This window comes from Nymphaea colorata, chromosome 7, assembly GCF_008831285.2.
Source record: "Nymphaea colorata isolate Beijing-Zhang1983 chromosome 7, ASM883128v2, whole genome shotgun sequence".
Taxonomy (NCBI): Eukaryota; Viridiplantae; Streptophyta; class Magnoliopsida; order Nymphaeales; family Nymphaeaceae; genus Nymphaea; species Nymphaea colorata.
Window position 1 is genome coordinate 7,449,757 of NC_045144.1, and position 19,893 is coordinate 7,469,649.

General features: G+C 36.6%; 2 protein-coding genes and 1 non-coding gene across 12 annotated transcripts; 2 read left to right on the forward strand and 1 right to left on the reverse strand.

Moving 5' to 3' along the window:
- Window positions 1-1,856: 1,856 nt before the first annotated feature.
- TRNAH-GUG (transfer RNA histidin (anticodon GUG)) lies at window positions 1,857-1,928 on the forward strand. The gene has a single exon. It is a non-coding gene; the product is annotated as a tRNA-His (tRNA).
- Window positions 1,929-2,754: 826 nt separating this feature from the next.
- Window positions 2,755-8,722, forward strand: LOC116257592 (protein FAR1-RELATED SEQUENCE 5-like). 10 transcript variants are annotated; one of them, XM_031634502.2, is made up of 8 exons: window positions 2,756-3,075; window positions 3,384-3,866; window positions 4,151-4,259; window positions 4,350-6,771; window positions 6,840-7,022; window positions 7,093-7,322; window positions 7,522-7,630; window positions 8,421-8,722. In XM_031634502.2, the coding sequence occupies exons 4-6, from the start codon at window positions 4,364-4,366 to the stop codon at window positions 7,295-7,297; spliced, it is 2,796 nt and encodes a 931-aa protein (XP_031490362.1). In that variant the 5' UTR covers window positions 2,756-3,075; window positions 3,384-3,866; window positions 4,151-4,259; window positions 4,350-4,363; the 3' UTR covers window positions 7,298-7,322; window positions 7,522-7,630; window positions 8,421-8,722. The 10 variants fall into 10 exon arrangements, with proteins under 10 accessions (XP_031490371.1, XP_031490362.1, XP_049934794.1 ...); XM_050078837.1 differs by having other exon boundaries at window positions 4,194-4,259; XM_031634503.2 differs by having other exon boundaries at window positions 4,194-4,259; window positions 4,354-6,771.
- A 4,381-nt stretch (window positions 8,723-13,103) lies between these two features.
- LOC116257911 (hexosyltransferase GAUT11-like) lies at window positions 13,104-19,624 on the reverse strand. The gene is made up of 2 exons (XM_031634935.2): window positions 19,070-19,624; window positions 13,104-14,815 (listed from the first exon to the last, which is right to left on the reverse strand). Exons 1-2 carry the CDS (start codon window positions 19,208-19,210, stop codon window positions 13,367-13,369), a joined length of 1,590 nt encoding a protein of 529 aa, XP_031490795.1. The 5' UTR covers window positions 19,211-19,624; the 3' UTR covers window positions 13,104-13,366.
- Between the last annotated feature and the right edge of the window lie 269 nt (window positions 19,625-19,893).

A 19,893-nucleotide genomic window follows, 5' to 3' on the forward strand; every position in this document is an offset into this window, starting at 1 on the left:
AGACAAGGATTTTTTTATCAGGTCGAATTATAGTTTCAAAATTTTGACAGCGGCCGACATTTTGCAAAATTTTTATATAAGATACATAAAATTTTTTAAAATGTATATGTAAATTATTATTATTATTATTTGCAGGGACCCCTGTCGGCCTCCCTTGGCTCTACACCTAAATTTGATACAGTAATTATCAAAATTATGGTTGTAAGGATGGGAAGAAGAGAGAGAGAGAGAAGATATATGCATCTGTCTTTAATTAGGACCTGCAGATAATGTGATTGTGTTCATGGTTTTTAAGCATTCCATATAATAAAGAAGGAAGAAGAAGAAAAGAAGAAAGGGGCAAGGAGCCATTGATTGGTTGCACGAGCCTTTTGCCGGTGAAGAAGAGTGTGTGATGATCTTGTTGTTGCCAAGGGGCGGCGGACGGAATATTGCTTCTAGCTCAGTCTCACGGGCACAACATGAAGTCATTTCCTGCTCAATCCATTTTCACCCCCAATCAATCACATGAAATACATGCATGTCATATATGTCTCTCTCTCTCTCTCTCTCTCTCTCTATATATATATATATATATATATATATATATATATATATATATATATATATATATATGTATATATATATAAAACAATTTAGATAACTGATAAAAACCAGATGCATTAAAATTCATCGATAAGTATGTTTCGGCAATCTAACTTTACAATTATGAACTTAAGAGTGACTTCGTGATATATATATATATATATATATATATATATATATATATATATATATATATATATATATATATATATATATATTAAGTTAGTCTTTTATTTATTTTTTTTACTGAAGGAATTCCCCAATCATTTAACAAGAAAGAATGAAAGAATGGCAGTCGTTTTTTTGCTTTAATATTGTTTTTTAATAATAGAAAAGTGAGCGACTCTATAGCATCAATTTTTTGCTAGTAGAAAGATGAATTTTTTTATAAAAAATAACTTGAAATAAAAGATTATTTAGATTAAATTAGTGTTTGTAAACATATTACGACTGTTCACATTTTGTTTAAAACATTATTTAAATACAAATTTAAGAGGTTTGGCTTTTGTCCCTTACCTAAGTTGCATGGTATTTACCAATCACTCATACTATTATATAAAAAGTTTGAAAATTTGTCATAAAAAGTCATTACATTGTGATTAATGATGGTTTATGATGACTTTAATGATAAATTTTTAAATTTTGGTCATCCAACAATTATCCAGCATAAGACAGACTTTTTTACACACACGTAGAAAGTAAAATGACAAATTGCATTTAGTACAAACAAATTTCTTGTCCATTAGTTTATTGCATCCTTAAGTACTTCTAATAATATTACTTAATATTAAAAATATGTGAATTAATTATTTCTTCTGCTGATATTAAAAATAGGAAATAAAATTTTTATTTCCTATTTATTTTTTCTTATGTGATGCCTACGAAAAAAATAAAGAAAATTTCCCTTAAACAGGCAAAATTTATCTTACAAATATTTTTTCTATTTCCATCATATACATGTGACACGTTTAGAAATTAGAATGGGATAACATGTACAAACTGTTAAAAGGACAATTTCAGGTAGGAAAATTTTTCCATGAGATTTCTTTTCTGTGTGTGGATGAGAAAGCTTGGAACTAATTTAGCAGATCTGCCATAGCTAGGATAACACATGGTAAAAGAACGCGAGACAAAAGTTGCTGGTTTTAGAATTTTATTTACCCCTTCTAGTAGAAAATTTAATATTTTAGATGTTATTGCAAAAATAAATTTAAATTTATGCCTAATATGAAATTAAAATATAAAGTGGCGTCATGAGGTCTCATAAATCGGTGGCTGTAGTTTAGTGGTAAGAATTCTACGTTGTGGCCGTAGAGACCTGGGCTCGAATCCCAGCAGCCACAGTTCATATAATTTATTTTTCTTTCTTCGTGTGCTGATAATGCTTAACTACAACCCTGTATCTTCAGTTCCTTTTTGCCAGTATAAATCCTCAGTAAATGACTATTTTAACGAAATTTTCTCATCACTAATTAAGATGCGGGGTTGAATCAGATCATAGAGAGAGGAAAAAGACGGAGAATTCTTTATCTTACCTCTAGAGGCTGAATTCAGATTTAATGAAACAAATCAAGTTCACCCAAACAATACAATTTGTTACCTAACAAATGGGCTCAAAACTCTCATCCTTACATAATTTGAACTATTCATTAATGTGGTAGTCAATAGATTCAGTTAGTTGTGCCTTAGCTTTTACCAACATCAATCAACAATTTATGCAAAGTTAGGAGAGAACTTGAAGTGTCTTTGAAGTATGTATATAATATTTGCCCATATTATATACATACATATAATATATATATATATATATATATATATATATATATATATATATATATATGTTTTAGCACGTTCTTCACTCTCATTCAGATGCAAACTTACGTGCTAAAATGTGGGTGTTTTTTAGAGAGTTATTAGTTGTAAAGAGGCCTGGGCTTGAGGCATACAACTATAAATAAATAATCTTTTGAAGTTAGATTAGATTACTTTAATGTGCAACATAATTTTTTCTCATCATAAAATGCTAAGAATCTCTTTCCTCGATTTCAGTTTTCGATATTGAGGGACTTCTAGGTGTCAGAAGTTAGAAGTCAATGAAGTGAATCGTAAATTTATAGGTTGCTTGCTCTCAATGAAAGAGGGATGAACGATACGGTTCGAGACGTGCTCACCTCTCCTCGATCTTCCCGATCCGATCCTCTCTCTCCTCCCCGATCTCTCCCACCATTGAGGTCCATCCCGCGCTTTCTCTCTCCGTCGCGCTCTCTCTCTCCCTTCCCTCCTCCTCTCCATCTCTCCCACTGTCGCACAGTTGGTCTCTCTCTCTCTCTCGCCGTTCAGCCGCTTCTCCATCCCTCGCCGTCGACCCAGACCTCGCCGTGGCGGTGACCGTCGCCGTCGCCCTCACACGTACAGGCATCGTCTCCCCACTCTCTTTCTGCCGGAGAAGTCCGTCTCTAGGTGTGCTCTTTTTGGTTCGAGATTTATGGAGTGAGTATGGGTTTCTCTATTGAATCCGTTTGTTTTTTTCATTTCGATGATTGCAGTAGCAGTTGTATATGCATGTTTTCTGTGTTTAGAACCCTGATTTCGGTCTTTGTTCTCTTGGGTTGAGGTTTCTGCACTGAATTTTGAATTGATCGAGAAGGTCGCTTGGGTTTCTGTTTACTTATAGGTAGTTGTGTTTGTTGTGCCTCCGAAATGACCACGTTCGTTATTGTCGAATTGTCTTCATGATCTATTGCGAATACGTTGTTCATTTTGGGATTCCTTGATTAGGTTCGCTTATTGCCTTTCAGGAACTGTTTTGCATGAGTATGTTATGGGCAATGATAGGTGCATTGTGATTTTTGGAATGTCCGTGGAAGAGACGGTGTTGCTGATGGGCGTAGTTCTCACTTCTCAATGCAGCTTCACCATCAAAACCATAACTTAACACCACTATGAATAGGTGGTACGCGTAGGGAGTCCTTTATAAAGCACTGTACTGTCTTCAATGGCCATGCATATCTTCAGAAACATGCTCAATTTTTTTGAGTACAATGTACGTAGAAAATCAGAAGATGTTTGTGAGCACATTGGGGTTGCGATTCTGTAAGTTCGAAACCCATGCTTTACCACATAAAAAACAATTTTACATCCGATGTGAGGCTTTCGAAACAGCTACATGGTTGTCTCCTGTCCCTTTTTGTGACACAGATGTAAACTGGCAAAAGAACAGTTGCAAAGATGGTCTACCAATGAGAGTCTCCTGCCAACCTTGGAATCTTAAGACTGCAATTGTAAGTTCTACATTGCTTTTAACTAGTATAGTTATCCTTCTAATTTTTATCATGCTATCAGTTCCTATCAATCAATGGTGCTGGGATGGACAGACTCTTAATTTATGCAAGTTTAAAGCAGAAAATTACTTTCTCCTTTTCTGTTTAAGCACAATGTTTATGCTAAGTGGGTCAGAATTTGGTATAGGGTTCGCTAGATGTTTATTTTAAGCATGTGACATTTTTGCCTTGTATCTAATGTCACTACTTCCAATGCAATGACTTTTCCGTTTTTTCATATTTAGGAGGAATAGCCATTATTGATTATTTAATATTGCTGCCATCTAGAATCCAATGCCTACTTCGAAATTGTTGATGCAACCCTTGTTTTTAATGCCTAGTTGGAAATTGAAGGTGCAATTTTTGTTTCTATATACTTTTTAGTTTTTACTACTAAAAACACTTGTGACTAAAACATGTATTTTGTTGTTTATTTTATGGTAGGAAGGTTTTCAAACATGGATCCAAGTTGCAGCTCTACAAGTTCAAATGTGTCAAGGAAGGGAGACATGTTTACAAGTGCAAATGTGCGAGAAGCTAAAGCTAATGAAATGATGACAGCATTGAACAATGTTGATGAAATAGTAGAGGACACTAATTTGCAAGGAAATGAGGATGTTGAAATTGAGAAATTTTGTGTTGAAGGAACAAACTCAAAAGAAGAGCTAGTTCCAGATGTTTCTAGTGAATATGTGCCTTATGTTGGAATGGAGTTTGACGATGAGGATAAAGCATATGAATTTTACAATACATATGCTAGGATGGGTGGATTTGATACATGTGTACGTGACTCCAAAAGGAAAAAGGGTGTTGTTTGTTGGAAACAATTTGCTTGCAAGAAAAATGGCTTTAAGAAACAGAAAGGCAATGAGAGAAAGGAATATCCAAGTACTAAATGTGGTTGCAAGGCATGGATGTCCATCGAACTCAATTTAGAGAAAAAAAAGTGGCGTGTGCATAATATTCAATATGCACACAATCATTACTTGCATTCATCATCAGAAATGTATTTTCATAAGACAGCAAAGAAGATGAATACTTCTCAAAAGAATGTAGTAGAGGCAATGATCGGATCTGGCTTGACAGCATCAGAAGTCATGGATCTTTTGGCATTTCAGATTTGGGACATGAAACATATGACATTCACTAGGCAAAAATTGGATATTCTTTTCCAAGAAATTGCAGACAGTTATCATGGAAAAGATTGTCAAACTATGGTCAATTATTTCAAGAAAAAGAAAAATGCAAATCGGAATTTTTATTATGCCATTCAAGTTGATAAGGTTGGACAATTAGGAAACTGTTTCTGGGTAGATGCAACAGCGCGTGAAGATTATCATCATTTTGGAGACGTGGTATCGTTTGATTTGATGTATAGTAGAAACAAATATGACATGATCTTTGCTCAATTTACAGGTGTAAATCATCATAACCAAAACATCATTTTTGGGTGTGCATTGCTGATTGATGAGAACAAAGAAACATTTAAATGGGTTTTTGAACAATGGCTGCGTTCAATGGGTGATCGAGCTCCAATTACATTTCTAACTGATCAAGATTTTATATTGGAGTCAACGTTAAAAGAAGTCCTTCCAAGTACAGTGCACAAGTATTGTAATTGGGACATATTTGCAAGAATGCCAAAATATATTGAAAACTTGTTTAAACAAGATCACCACTTCAAACGCCTATGGGATGCCTGGTTTTTCAAGTCAGAGACAATCGAAGAATTTGAGAAAAGATGGAATGAAATGATAAGTTCATATCCTCAATTGGAAACCATTGAATGGGCCACAATCTTATGGAAAGAAAGAGATAAATGGGCTAAACCATATTTTAATGGTACTTTGATGGTGGGAATGTCTATGGCTCAACGAAGTAAAAGCATAGATAATTATTTTAAGAATTGGGTTGGTGAAGATACAACTTTGAGTGAACTTATTGTAAAATATGATGTGACAATTGGTAGACAGCGATACAATGAGAAGGAAATGGATTTCAAAATGTACGACAAAATTGAGCCCATTAAAACACATCATCCTATGGAAGCTCATTTACGAGATACATTTACTCCAGAGATTTTCAAAAAATACTTTCAAGAAGAACTTTTGGCAACTACGACTTGCACGGCATTGCTTAATCAACCTGTTGGTGAAGTGAGAGAATATACTGTTACGCAAGTGATACAAGACTATCGCAAAGATGGAGTAGTTCCAATTTTTAAGGAATACACAATTTCATATGACGAGGAAAGTCAGAAGTTGTCAAGTTGTCGATGCACATTATGGGAATCTTTAGGTGTTGTTTGTTGTCATATGTTTACGGTATTTAATGCAGAACAAATATTCAAACTACCACCAGCCTATATACTCAAGAGATGGAGTAAACATGCAAGAAAAGGTGTTGTACAAAAATTTTCAACTTCTCAAGCATTGCCAGATCCACAATCTTCCTTATTAGTAAAGAGAAATATTCTTCATTCAAAGGCAAATATGTGCATCGATGAAGCATTGTCGTGTGATGAATGTTATGAGGATGCATTAGATGAGTTTGATAAATTGCTAAAGCATATGCAAAATGTCAAGAGTAAGGTTAATGTGTCAATCATGAATGATCGTGAAGTAGTTCAAGTCAGTGTTATCGATGATAACTGTTGCAATGAAAGTGCACATATGGAAGTGTTGCAAAGCACTAATGAAGATGAAAATCATGATGTTATCCCAAGGAGTCATGAACTAGTTTGTGCCAAAGCAAGTTCAAGGCAGATCATTGCAGACATCCATCAAACGAAACTGCAAAGGTTTTGTGCGACTTGTGGTCAACTTGGACATAATTCTCGGGCATGTAGTCGAAGCATGAAAGCAAGGTAAATTTACTTAATATACTCAGTTTACATAAAAATATAGATTTTTTACTCATTTGGGAGTTATATAGGAATACTTCAACCAATGGTGAGGTTGCGAAACAAAGAATATGCCATTATTGTCAAGGAACAGGCCATGATAAGAGAAATTGTCCAAAATTGAGAGATGCAGGTATCGAACTACAAAGATTGTGTTCAACTTGTGGTCAACATGGACATAATTCTCAGACATGTAGTCTAGGCACGAGAGCAAGGTAAAGTTGTTTACTTGATATATCCAATTTACATAAAGCTACAGTTTTTATTCATTTAACAGCTATGCAGGAATACTTCAACCGATGGTGAGGTTGCGAAACAAAGAACATGTCATTCATGTAAAGGAACAGGCCATGATAAGAGAAATTGTCCACAATTGAAAAATGCAGGCAAATATGTTTATGCATGCTACTTTTTTGAACATTGTATGTCATTTAATATAGCAGTTTTTTTTACAGGATGCACCTCTACAGGGGATACACAATGCACATAGTTCTTCTTTGTTCCATGTGACACAGGTATTTGAGTGTGTGTTGTGGTGAAATTTTGTGCAACTTGACTCTGTCATCTACTACATTTCTCACAGTTTAATTAGACAATATTACAAAACTTGTTGATTAAAAAAAAAAAAAACTCAGCTTGGATAGTCAATATTATGCATCTTTTTGAATTTATTGTTTCTACAAGGTGTTAATTCAAGTACATTTTTTATATTAGTGACAAGATTGATGCTATCATTAGTAATTGGGAGATGGACATGGTGCACATGAACCTAGTAGGAGGCTGTGTTGGATCCCAACAGCTGAAGATAGAGCTGCTTGTACAGGTAGAGGGTATTTTTCATTTTTCACATGTTTGATGTGTGCTTTATTTACAGAAATGTATTTTTAGATCTCTCATACGGTATCTTCCTTTGTAGTTCCTATATCACATGAATGCACAAAAACATTCATATCCATGCACGTGCATTTTCATCTGCATAACACACTTCTTTGTGATAATTTTTTTCACATTTTAGTATACTCCGTTAAGTTCATAAAAGGTCGTATATTTCTTTCTTGACATATTTGATCACTTAAACTATAGATGGATGGTTTAACAAGGGCTGTTTTTATTTTGACTGCAACAAACTTGCCTTGGGAACTGGATGCTCCTTTCAGCATATTAAGAAACGTGTTTCCTTCTATTGTTTATCCTCTGTAAACCAGGTTATGATGCTAAAATTTTGCTGCTACTGGACTTTGTAATGATTTTGCTTTAATTTTTTAATATCCTCTGTTAACCAGATGATGATGCTAAATTTTGGTTCTACAGGACTTTGTAATGGTTTTGCTTTATTTTTCTTTAGCACTTTTCACAAAATAGTCCAAAATCAGTTTGTTAACAATCCTGAATGGTTACAGAAAGTTTATGGTGAGTAGTAAAAGACATTCCAGCCTGATGTTTCTCCATTTGGTGAAATTTATAAAATTATTTTAGTAGTTAGCTTCCAAAACAATTTTTGTGTAATTAATGTATTTGTAATACATTAGCATATGCCTGTATGCTCATTACACTGTCAAATAATTGGAAATTCATGCTTACATTGCTGTAATTTGACTTGGCTCGCCATGAAGATTCTTGTAGTACTTCCTGAACCGGAAGTGAGAAGGGCTATCTTTGAAGAGCATTTGCCATCTACCAGTGACAATGAGCTTCCATATGATGTTATGGTAGACGGGTTAAAAGGTCATTCGTCATCAGACATCTATGGAAGGTATGATGTTGCAGTATGCATCCACTCAGGCGCTTGAGGGCCGCTATAGAACAGAAAGGCGATAGCCTTGTGGAAGGTATGATGTTGCTCAAGTTGTCTGCAAATCAATGTATTTGTAACAGTTATTTTTCTATTCCATAAACCTTGAACTCTTTTTGGATCCTTTTGTTTTCAGTCGTTTAGAGTTCTCTTTTCTAGATGCTAACTGATTTTATGAATTGTAGTATTTTTCTAGTTAAGCTATTTTTAAGAGTCAAAGTTAAAGAGAGGAAATGGGATTCGTTCAATCTCATAGATCTGCCATTCTTCCCTCAACTCCAAATGCATCAGAAAGTTGCCGTAGAAATCTTCCTTCTATTCCTCTCTCTTAAGTTATCACCTTTTTAGTTTGAAACTATGAACATGGAAATTAGGTGCTAACTGCTGTCTGACATTCTTTTACTTCATTTCTTTATATGAATTATCGCTTTCTCTTTCAACATTTTTTTTAGGTGTTCTTTTGGTAAAATAAAAACACATAATTGCCAGCGTCAGGACTTGCAGGTTTGATTGCAGTTCTGTCTGCAACCAACTGCCACTTTCTATCTTTAATTTTTCCTCTAGTTCTTCTCCAGATCACTGAATACTGTCATCAACTTGCAAAATGCATAGGTAAGAAACAATAGTCAATAAGATGTATGGATACTTTGGGCTTTTTATTTTGATAGAAACACGAAGGTTTGGTGGGAAGGATAGCCTATTTTTCTATAAAGTGATCCTTGAATATGCAAGCCAAATTTCACCAAAGGGGTGGCGTCTTTGCTAAGTTTGTGAATAAATCTAAGCCGACCAGCTTGTTTAAGTTTTTAGCAGTTCTCAAGAAGTTGGCCTGTGGTTCAAGAAGATGTGGATCTAGCTTTCAACACTAGACCTTCAGCTGATTTCATTGCACACCGTTATAAACAATTCAATAAGGACTATGGCTGACGCCATGTTCTATAGATAATCCACCTTGTTTTTTGAAAGTTAGCTCCTTTGTAAGCCTAGATCATCTTCAATCTTTCTGCGATAGACAATTATTTTGCATTCTCTGTTTGACGCATAAAGGAGTTAATTGCGGGTCTTGCTAGTGAAGTTTTACGTATTAATTGGTTACATTTCATGTCTATTATTGTTTTTTATAACGATGCTTTGATTAATGGTATGAATTTCTGCCCGTAAATGAGGGAGGCGCGTAGACGTGCCTTGTCTTTGACGTTGCCTAAATCCTTGGTATCAGAGGTAAAGCAGTAGTATCGGGGCTCACCCAAGGGTTGATCGATGCCCATTCATGTCGGAGCCGTGTTCTTTTGTTTTACTTATTAAATTTGAGTGCTAAGCACCTGAGATTTAAGAATAAAAATGTGCAGTATTAAGCTCAATAGTACAAATATATTATAACCTGTAAAACAAAGTAGAAAACTATCTATAACTATTAAATTAGTATCTTCAGCTGACTAGGTTGTGTTTGATATGTCACCGAACCAACCACATTTTCCTCCAATAAGGATGAAAAAGAGCAGCAGCGCGTGTACAAACACGACTCACACGGCATATCTTTGGGACTTGAGAATACGTTCATGTTCTGAGTTTTTTTGTTGGCTTCGTGCATTTTTCGAGCTAGTATTTCGTCATAGTCCCAGGTGAGCTGGGAGGATTATGACCTACTACCCCGCTAAGAGGGTTAAAACTTCTTTCTCATGCCTCTTCGGTTCAGTACTGCATGGGGGCTTTACTGTAGTCTGTTCATTGTCAGCTGGATGCTGCGGCCTACCCATGTGGCCCAAGGACTTTACACCCATGCAGCCTTCTATTGTGCCTCACTTGCTCTCAGCCCCTTGAGGCTTGTTCCTGCCATGGTTGAACAATAAGAGTCTGTTTGGCAAATATGGCCCAAAATGTGGAGCAGATTCATGGAAAACATTAAAAAGTATTTTATGAATCTGCCCTAAATTTTGGGACAGATTTGTGGAACAGTTAGAAACTGTTTTATTTATCAAATGAGCCTGAAGAGGAACATGACGCTGGAGACTATGATCAGCAAATGATAGAAAAGGAACCTTTTATAACTATAAATGGCCTTTACAGTGGCTATTTTGTGGAAGATGTTTTTGTCACCAAACAACAAAAGGTCATATTTAGCCTCTTTGCGAGGAACAGGCATCTTTTCACAAGCAAAGGATTGTTATCATAACACCAAAATATGAACATAAGGTGTGTTTCCTTTGAAATATGGCTGTTCATCATATAGCTCATTTCTTTTTAATGCATGTGAACTAGGAATGTATAATGAGTGAGCTGAGCTCAGGCAGCTCAAGCTTGGCTTGAGTTACATATTGCTCGGCTCGGGCTTGAGTCAAGCTTTATGAGGTGATATTGACTAATATATAATGAGTGAGCTGATTTCAGGCAGCTCAAGCTTGGCTTGAGTCGCATATTGCTCGGCTCGAGCTTGAGTCTAGCTTTATGAGGTGATCTTGATTCGGTAAACTCAGTCCAAGGTTGAGCTTGACACGTTTAAGCTCATGTCAGTAAACTCAAGGATGCTGAGATACCACCCTGCTTTCTGCCAATTGTTCCAATGATCACTTCATGAGACCCAAAACTTGTCCAAGATATAGAATATTTGTTATATCATGCACGTAAAAACTGATTTTTTTTCCTCCGATAACATTTTGAACTTAACTCCGTACTTGAAAAATAGTGCACACTGTCGAGTAGGCGGCAGAGCGGCATCATTTGTTAATAACCAGTAAGAATAATCAGCATGACTGACCAAGTCCAGCATACACTCGCAAGTTGGGTTTTTTGTAAGGATTATGACATAAACAGGTCGCAACGTAAGTAACTAAAGCTGTTTGACAACCAAAACATGTCAAAGAAAAAATGTCTCGTTACTTTTCTCTTTTCCTTGTGCAATATATCAAATACTGGTGGAATTAGTAAAATTTGAGGAAACAAGATAGTTGTAAAACAAGAAGAAATTCTGAACACTGTATCCATTGATCCTATGGTGAACTGGCAAGAGGCACTTGGCGGCTATGGCTGGCCAAAACTGCAGAAAACCAGTAAAATTCATTGTGGGCCAACAAGATCCAAAACGGATCAAAGGAGTGACAAAAAGAATCATCTTAAGGTAAGTTTATATGCTACCCAAACAGTACTTTCTACATGCATTTGTCACTTCTTCACTGTATGACAAAACAAACAGGTGATGTATATTCACCTCCTTGTTCCTGCAAATTTTGTAAGCATCAAACTAGTGCTGGCACTTACTATTGTCATGACCAAAATAACCCAAAAGGTTCATCTTCATCTAGAAGTTCAGAGAGATAAATGCACCAAACAGGCGTCATGCTCAAACGCACACCAGAACAAAGTGTACTTGTTAATACAAGTTTACACCTTGGTCTGCCGCCGTTCTTCGGTACCAAATCAACCTTTCCTACCTAAGCCTTCAAAAGCTTAACAATTTCTAGGTCGGCTTTAGCATTCAAAACAGAGAATCTGATCCTACCGAAAGACAACATATTGTTCCCAAAGCCTGTAGTTTGATTCTGCTTACATGCCCTACTTGTTGCCATCCTCATCCACCTCTCATGCATTCGCAAAAGTAACTTTAGTGTAAGGCCTTCCAAAAGAGGAAAAGTCCTCTCCCTGACTCCACTTGATCCTCCCAACCTTGATGACAGTTATCAACGAGTTTCCACAGCGAACAACTCTGATAAACCTGCTACCAATCAGAGGTTCAGACTTCAGCATTAAGGTGCCAAATGAGTACTTGTAACATGTAAGGAGCAGAATTTGGCAATAGGCGTAGTTGTTCTGGACCTGATTTTTTAAGACTTATTGCTGTACACATACAAATTGGCGAATTGTTGTACTCCGTTAGAAAGTGGTATAAATGAAACAAAGTTTTCAGTTATTTAACGTTTTGTTAAACTTCTCGAGCACATTGATAATGATTTACAGTAACTAATGCAAACATATACCACGACGAGGGTAAGGTGCCACTGTAAGTAGTGTTAGTGAACGAAACCATGCTATTGATGCTATCTATCAGTTAGCAGGAACTGCGTCATTAATTGATACAACCTTGCAGCAAATTCCATAACAAAATCATCGAGTCTATAGCCTTGTGACAAATTATGCATGTTAAACACGGTAACACCAATCAGTGAAGCAGCTGTTGTGTCATTGAATGATTTTTCATTGTGGTCTCTGGAATTCCTGTAATTTGAGTTCACCGTGATGAGCCGTATCCTGTAGGGCCTATAACTTCAATAATACAATGTGGAAGGTTTTCTGCCAAAGAAGTCTGCACAGATAAAATGGATTTATGTGTATTTGGATGATCAAAGACCCTAATTACAAGTTTTGTTGTTAAAAAGTTCCAAACAGAAAAAAGATAGTTCAAGTCTTCATAGTAATTTCAATGCTTCGCATGTTCGACACCATGGTCCAGGGATAACTACCCTCTTAGTAGCAGACCAGCACAAAAGCATTTGCATGAATAGACCAATCATACTTAACCAACCCCTTATAAGTTTCCGTTTTTCAAAGAAATTACTCAAATATCTATACTGTTACAAAAAATGGCTAATACATTTGTGCATATAACCAGAAGCAAGTTATTGCCAAAAGAATTTGCCCTCAAGCAAGAATACTTCACCCAACACGTGGTCAGGTTGCCCACTCAATAAAATCTCACAATCAATATTTTCATGGCCTGCCGTTGCAGTTCTTGAAGAGAGACCTAATTCCAGCCCCACAGAATCAGAGGATGAATCAATGAATAAGGCATTCTCGCAAAACTGGGTGTCCAAAGTTCACATATCTCTCCCATAGAGGTCTGTACCTGCTGATTGCTAATCTCATCCATGGTTTCATGTTACCATTATAGTGAATGACAGATGCACTCTCAATCAGCCGATTATCAACATTAGGGTCAAAGCCCAAACCTAAAACATGCCACCTGCGGTCCAGAGGCTCTGTCAAACCATAGAATGCAAGAAGGCCAGGCGGTAGAGTGCCCAGTTTCCAAAGCAAGTGGCCTGAGTTCTTTTCTTGCCAATAATGGTATCGGCCAGTCACATTCGCATTCTTCCATTCAATAAGGTCAAATATGTTCATACCAAATGCCCATCCACAGGCTTGCGGATCAAACTTTGAACTAATTAGCGGATTAGAGAAATTAAGGTACCTATAAAAACGATGAAATGACTCAAGGCACGTCTCCACAGCACCATTCACATTTCCATGCAAATTAACTGAGAAGAGTGGGGTCAGATCCTTTTGGACAACAACATCATCATCGAGGAACACCACCTTCTCCAAAGAAGGATGAATCTCAGGGATGTAGAACCTCAAGTGGTTTAATAAGGAAATATATTTGGGACTACGAACATTGAGCTCAGTCATGAAATCTTCAGCACCGTTATGGGAAGCCTGTACCTCTTCATTTTTGAGATGTTTTAGGACTGGAGAAAAGGAAGCATTCAACCATGTGAAGTCCTCCACATTCTGGACTTCAATGGTTGCCCCTTTGTATTCGTTGGTAAAGAACCATGCCTGCATTGCTCTGTAATTGATGCTATCTGTGACTATGTGAAACACAAGCTGCTTTGGATGGTCAGCATTGCAAACAGTAGAATTCACAACCACTGAAGTAGCCAAAACATTATCCGAAAATATGCAGAAGTGGTAAAGGTTGTTATCCACAAGCCGAGGAGAACTTTTTTGCTCTTTAGCATGTTTTTCTATTGAAGAATTTCTGGCCCATTCAAGAGTCAGTTTGATGCCAAGACAGTACAGATTCTTTGGTAATTCTTCAGCAGCTAGCTGCCCAAAAGTGACGCTCTGTGCAATAGCAGCACTGGCTCTTTCTTCAAGAGAATCAATATGGCCTTTGAGGGACACAATTGTTGTGGCACTGTCATAATGAGCGTCTTTGGCTTTGTAGATTAAAGATGCTAAACCTTTAATTATAGGCTCAGCTTCCTCCTGTGAAACTGCCGATTCGCCCTTGGCAGCTTTTGAGAGCAAAAGCTGGGCTTTTTGGATCTGCAAACTTAGCTCCCAAGCAAGTGCTAGGTTATTCTGCTCTTTTGCGATGACTATATAGGCTTTTGAAAGCGTAATCTGATCTGCCAACTGCCGTGAAAAAGAAACAGCACTTAACATCTCTTCTGTAAGATTTAAGCTTCTATGAGAAGCCTCTTTGTACTTATCTTCCACCTAGAGCACCAAAAGATGATAAATTAGAGACAGAAAAGGATAAGCTGGAAACCGTAAACAAATGGAATATTTCACCAGAGGATGAAAACTAAATTCATGAAAGGCAGAAAAAGGGATTAATTGGCACAACTAATGAAGTTTGATCTTTAAACGTCTCCTGAAGATGAGGCACATTAAGTCCGCAACCATAAACTGTAATTTGGAAAACACAAGATAAATTGTTCAAGATGCAAGTCATTCCCAACAGAATCAGAGTTATCAGAGAGGTTTATTAACTGTCACACAGATTTGCCAAATTGCCCACTGCATCCAAGTCGATTTGGGTGATGCAGGGCTGGGCCATGGGTACGGCTGTCAGTTTTTGATGTCATACTATCATTTATTTACACATAACATATTTTTTTATATAGAAATACAAGTAGCACACAGATACCATTGTCATACATACATCCAAGGTTCATTTTTCTAAAAAATGCGAGACCTGCAGTCACCACATTCATGTGGTGCAGATAAACTAATTACTTTGGGGATCACAAGAAAATACTGGTAACAGAGAATTGCCTATTTAGCATATGTAAGTGACAAAGCTCATGATAGGAAACTGGCACTTGAGGGCCACAAACTACAGAAACATCCTACTGTCATCATAAATTCTTGCAAGGTTATAAGACAGGTGATTACAGACGACAAGATGTGAAATAAGTGAAGATGTCAAGAACTATCCATAACAGCGAGGCAAAATAGAAGCATTTGCACTATATTCAGGATTGCTTTATATCAGTGGCCAGGACACCAGCCTACAGATCATTGCCATGTTGTTCATAGCCGAATCGGGGCTGACTATTTTATGAAAGGACACAGGGAATTGATCTGTACCGGCTGTACCCAGTTAGCTTGACTGGTTTTAACCTTTTTTTTAATATAAAAAATAAAAAATGTTATTATTTTACAAAAATAAATGGTCAATACAAGAAGATGTTGATGACCCAGCTTCTTCGATATTATGTATGGCCCCTGTATTGCTCCACTGAAGGTACTGATACAATTTATCTTGGCCAATTCAGGCCAGTATAACGTATACTAGCGAATTTAGACCAACGTTATATATATCACCCAATACAGGCATGTACAATCCATATTGAGCACATTGGCATCATTACTAAAAATGGAATATGAAATCCTGCTAACTTTTTAGACGGCCACAATTTGTTCAAGAGGCTGGTGCGCAATAACAAGGTCATAGTAAAAAAGCATCTTATGATATAAGGCTATAAGCAACTACTTAGTCTAACCACGTCTTAGAGCAAAGCAAGTAAATAGAACAGGGTAGTTCAGCTACACTTTTTGTGACAAGACAATAAATTGCCGTTTTCAAAAAGGGAAGAAAAAAAAACTGTAGATGAAATAGTGAATTAAAAGTTATGGTTAAACCACCAAGGAGTGAAATAGAAGCCACCAAATGCCATAAAAGGACTGATGCTAATCCATAAAGATGGCAAATCAAGAAGTGCATCCAATAGCACTTTAAAATGTAACCCAGCTGCAATTGACTGAGTTCAGAAAAAACATGCATGTGCATAAGTAGCAATACTTGTTGCAATTATAAGCTCACTGAAGCAGATGAGAACTGAAAAAAGCTTAGGCATAAGACTGTATATGAGTATCCTTCAAGCTGTAACAGCCAATTTTTACCATGTAGATGTGATCTAAATGGTTGATTTGATAAATGTTAACCTCTAAAACATGTCACTTGAGATAAAAACATGTTCTTTAATCACAAGTTTGTCATTTTTATGACTGTTAATTTGAAATGCTATAGAACATGCATATACGCTGGCTTCAAGTGATACAAATATTGAGTCTTGCCAACTCAATCACAAATTGCATTTAAAGGGCGAAGTTTAATTGAAACAGCTTAAAAGGCTAAGATTTTAGAGGTACTTGTAGATAAGCTTCAAATAAGGCTTGTATTGAACCATTACAGCATCATGGAAGTGGGAACTTATTGACTGAGGTTGTCTCCAAGATATTGATGGGTTTTATGGGTTCAGCAGAGCCTCTTTAGCAACAAAATAGAAAGAGAAAGATGAGGCAAATTTTGACTCAACCAAGCAGTTACATGGAAATTCTTTAGAAAAAACAAATGAAGGATATGGTTTACATGGTTATAGAGACTAGGACTGGAAACCTTTGCAGAAAAAGACAACTGAACCAATTTTTGAAAAGAGAACAAACAAATAGATGAAAAAGTTTAAATAAAAGTGTCTAAGCATGCACGGCAGCTACCAAATGGATTATGGACGTGTTGCTTCAATTCCACTTTGTTTTTGGACAAGATTTTTCCACATACCTCTCATACCCAAGAGCGATCAACCCTCCCTCTCTCTCACTTACTCATCTTTCCAAACACCCTAAGGAAACCACTAAATATATCAATGTTTCTTCTACGATCTTGGCCTCAACAAACAAGATGGTTTATATGTTTGAGCACAAGAGAGAGGCAACTCTATTTTCCTTATTATTTCATAAAACCCTGAAAAGATGTTTCCTAATTTCCATGTACAATCATCTCAAAGCACACAACCCACAACGAGTGCCTACAGTGGTCTACGACTCACTCTACAGCGTGTTGAATCGTTAGAACCTATAATAATAAAAATACAAACCTTACTAACTTTATTACATTCAGGACACTTTTCAGCTCTAGAAAGCCACTTGAAGAACATCAGCAAGCATAGCAAGAGAGAATTCATATTGAATGTACTTCCTGCACTAATTATTATGAAATCATGATATGAACTAAAGTATGAAATTATCATCACCAAGCGTAGTAGCAAAGATATCAACCTAATTTCCCACGATATTAGTTTATTTCTATATAATGATGAAAAAATTATAATGCAGAATCATTTAGACTAACATACAGCCTTGGCGATTTATAAAAATGGTAAGATCAATGAGTCCAAACCGTGTAAAACATCCTTAAGATTGACACTCATGCTACTGGCAGTAAATTTGCATAGACTTTTTCCTAGATAGACAAAAGTTGGAGGTTGAAGTCCATTGCAACTGACTCAGATTGTGCAGTTTACAACACATATCTTTAGCTCTGTCTTGAATCTTGATAATATAGATCACTGTGGAGATTGCTCTTGCAAACACTCGAAAAGGAAGCAATAAAACTAAAGCACAAGAAAATGGACATCGGGAGGAGGCTAGCAACGAGGGTCCTAGAGGGGTCGCATCAGAAAAGAAGAGATGCATTGTTAAGACAAAATAGTGCCTTTCAAAGATAAAAAGAACTGCAAGTTTGTTGAATGTATAGAGAAACAGGACATAATGCACATGAACGGACATAATGCACATGAACTACCTCAGGAAAAAAAAAGTCAAGATATTATGAAACTATAATCACTGAATTCTATTGAATTAGCTAAAAGTAAATAGCTAATGTAATATATACAGAAATAGACAGTTTGGAATCGGAAACCAACTCAATAGCTGAGTCATCTTGCAAATTCCTACTCAAGTTACCTGAAGTAGTGAGAAAAATTTTCCTACTTCACTTTCGTTTCAAAAGTGATAGAAAAAATGTTGATAACGAATGAAGTACCAGAAAAGAGAATAACCGACACACGCACCACTTTACTTACATCCCTTCTCCTTATGAATCAAGATACTTAGGATAAAAGTAAGTAATTCATGTTATTAGGGAGTAACTCAATTCTAGCTTCCAACATTGCATTAGAGAAATACCCGTTTCAAAGTCCATATCAGTACAAACTAGCCCCTCTAGGCATCGCAAATTCTCAGGCTAAACTTGAAAAGAAATAAGCCACAGTTGCAGATTAATTGAATTAGAGAACGAAAAATTGCAATAAAATCAGATAGACGGCAGCCATTTCAACTAATAGTCGAAGAAGTTGTGAACAAAAATGAACTCCATAGGCTGTCCAATAAAGGTACGACAAATATGTAACCAGAAAGGTTCGACAAATATGTAACCAGAAAATTCAAATTAGTCAAGGTTATTTGGATGAGTTAATTCGTTTCCTGACTCGAGATCACCAAATAAAAATCAACAGAGGCTAATTTACATATTGAATAGGCACTATGGGATTCATTCTCTACCCATGATTTCGACGAAAAACACCTTATGATAGTCAACAATTTCTCAGCGTAAATTGAGAGAAAGAGGAGGATTTCTTGTAACGAAATAAGACGGAGAGACAACAAACGTAGAAAGCAAACGACCTGGTGAGCCGCAGATCCATCCTGATGTCGGTGGTGAAAGACGAAAAGGATAAATCCCGCGATCACAAAGAACCCAAGGAGGCCCAGGACCCAATTCGAAAACCTCGCTCTACCGTGTCGTCTCGAGTCCTTCCTCCTCATCTTCAACCAAGGATCTTCTATGCACCTAGATCAAGAAAGCTGCACGACCCATTTCCCTTCTTCAATAGAAGAAAACGTGAGTCTCTCCCTCTCTCTCTCTCTCTCTCTGTGTGTGTGTGTGTGTGAAGAGGCGATCGTTTATATGGAAGTTTAGTAAATGGGTTTTAAGAGTGAACAGAAGGAGCAATGAAGCAAAAGCAGAAAGAAAATAAATCTGAAACAATCTCTCCCTTCCTCTCTCTCTCTCCCTGAAAAGACTGGAGAGAGTTTATTTTGGCAAACTAGCAAATTGGTATCGAATCTTTGAAGAGAGATAGCTCATAACATTTCAACAAAGTGCAAAGCCCAAAGATAAATTGGACCGAGACGCAGTATGAGAGAGAGAGAGATTTCTCCCGTGGTCTCCTATGGAAGAAGTTGAACGTTTCATTCTGACGGGTCCACAGTTTATTGGCTTCTCACAAATAACCGACGGCTCATTACTGCTTGTTAGATTTCAGAAATTGCCAACAATAGCGGGTTCTTTTCCTCCTTTTTACCACTAAAAGAATAGTGTAGTCAATAGTGTCTTCAAAATATTTATGTCGAGAACAAGTGACTCTGGTCCACCAAAACACAGCTCATAAACATGCTTAAGCTTGGTTATAGGATGAAATTCCAGGTCAGTGCAAGGATAAGTACTC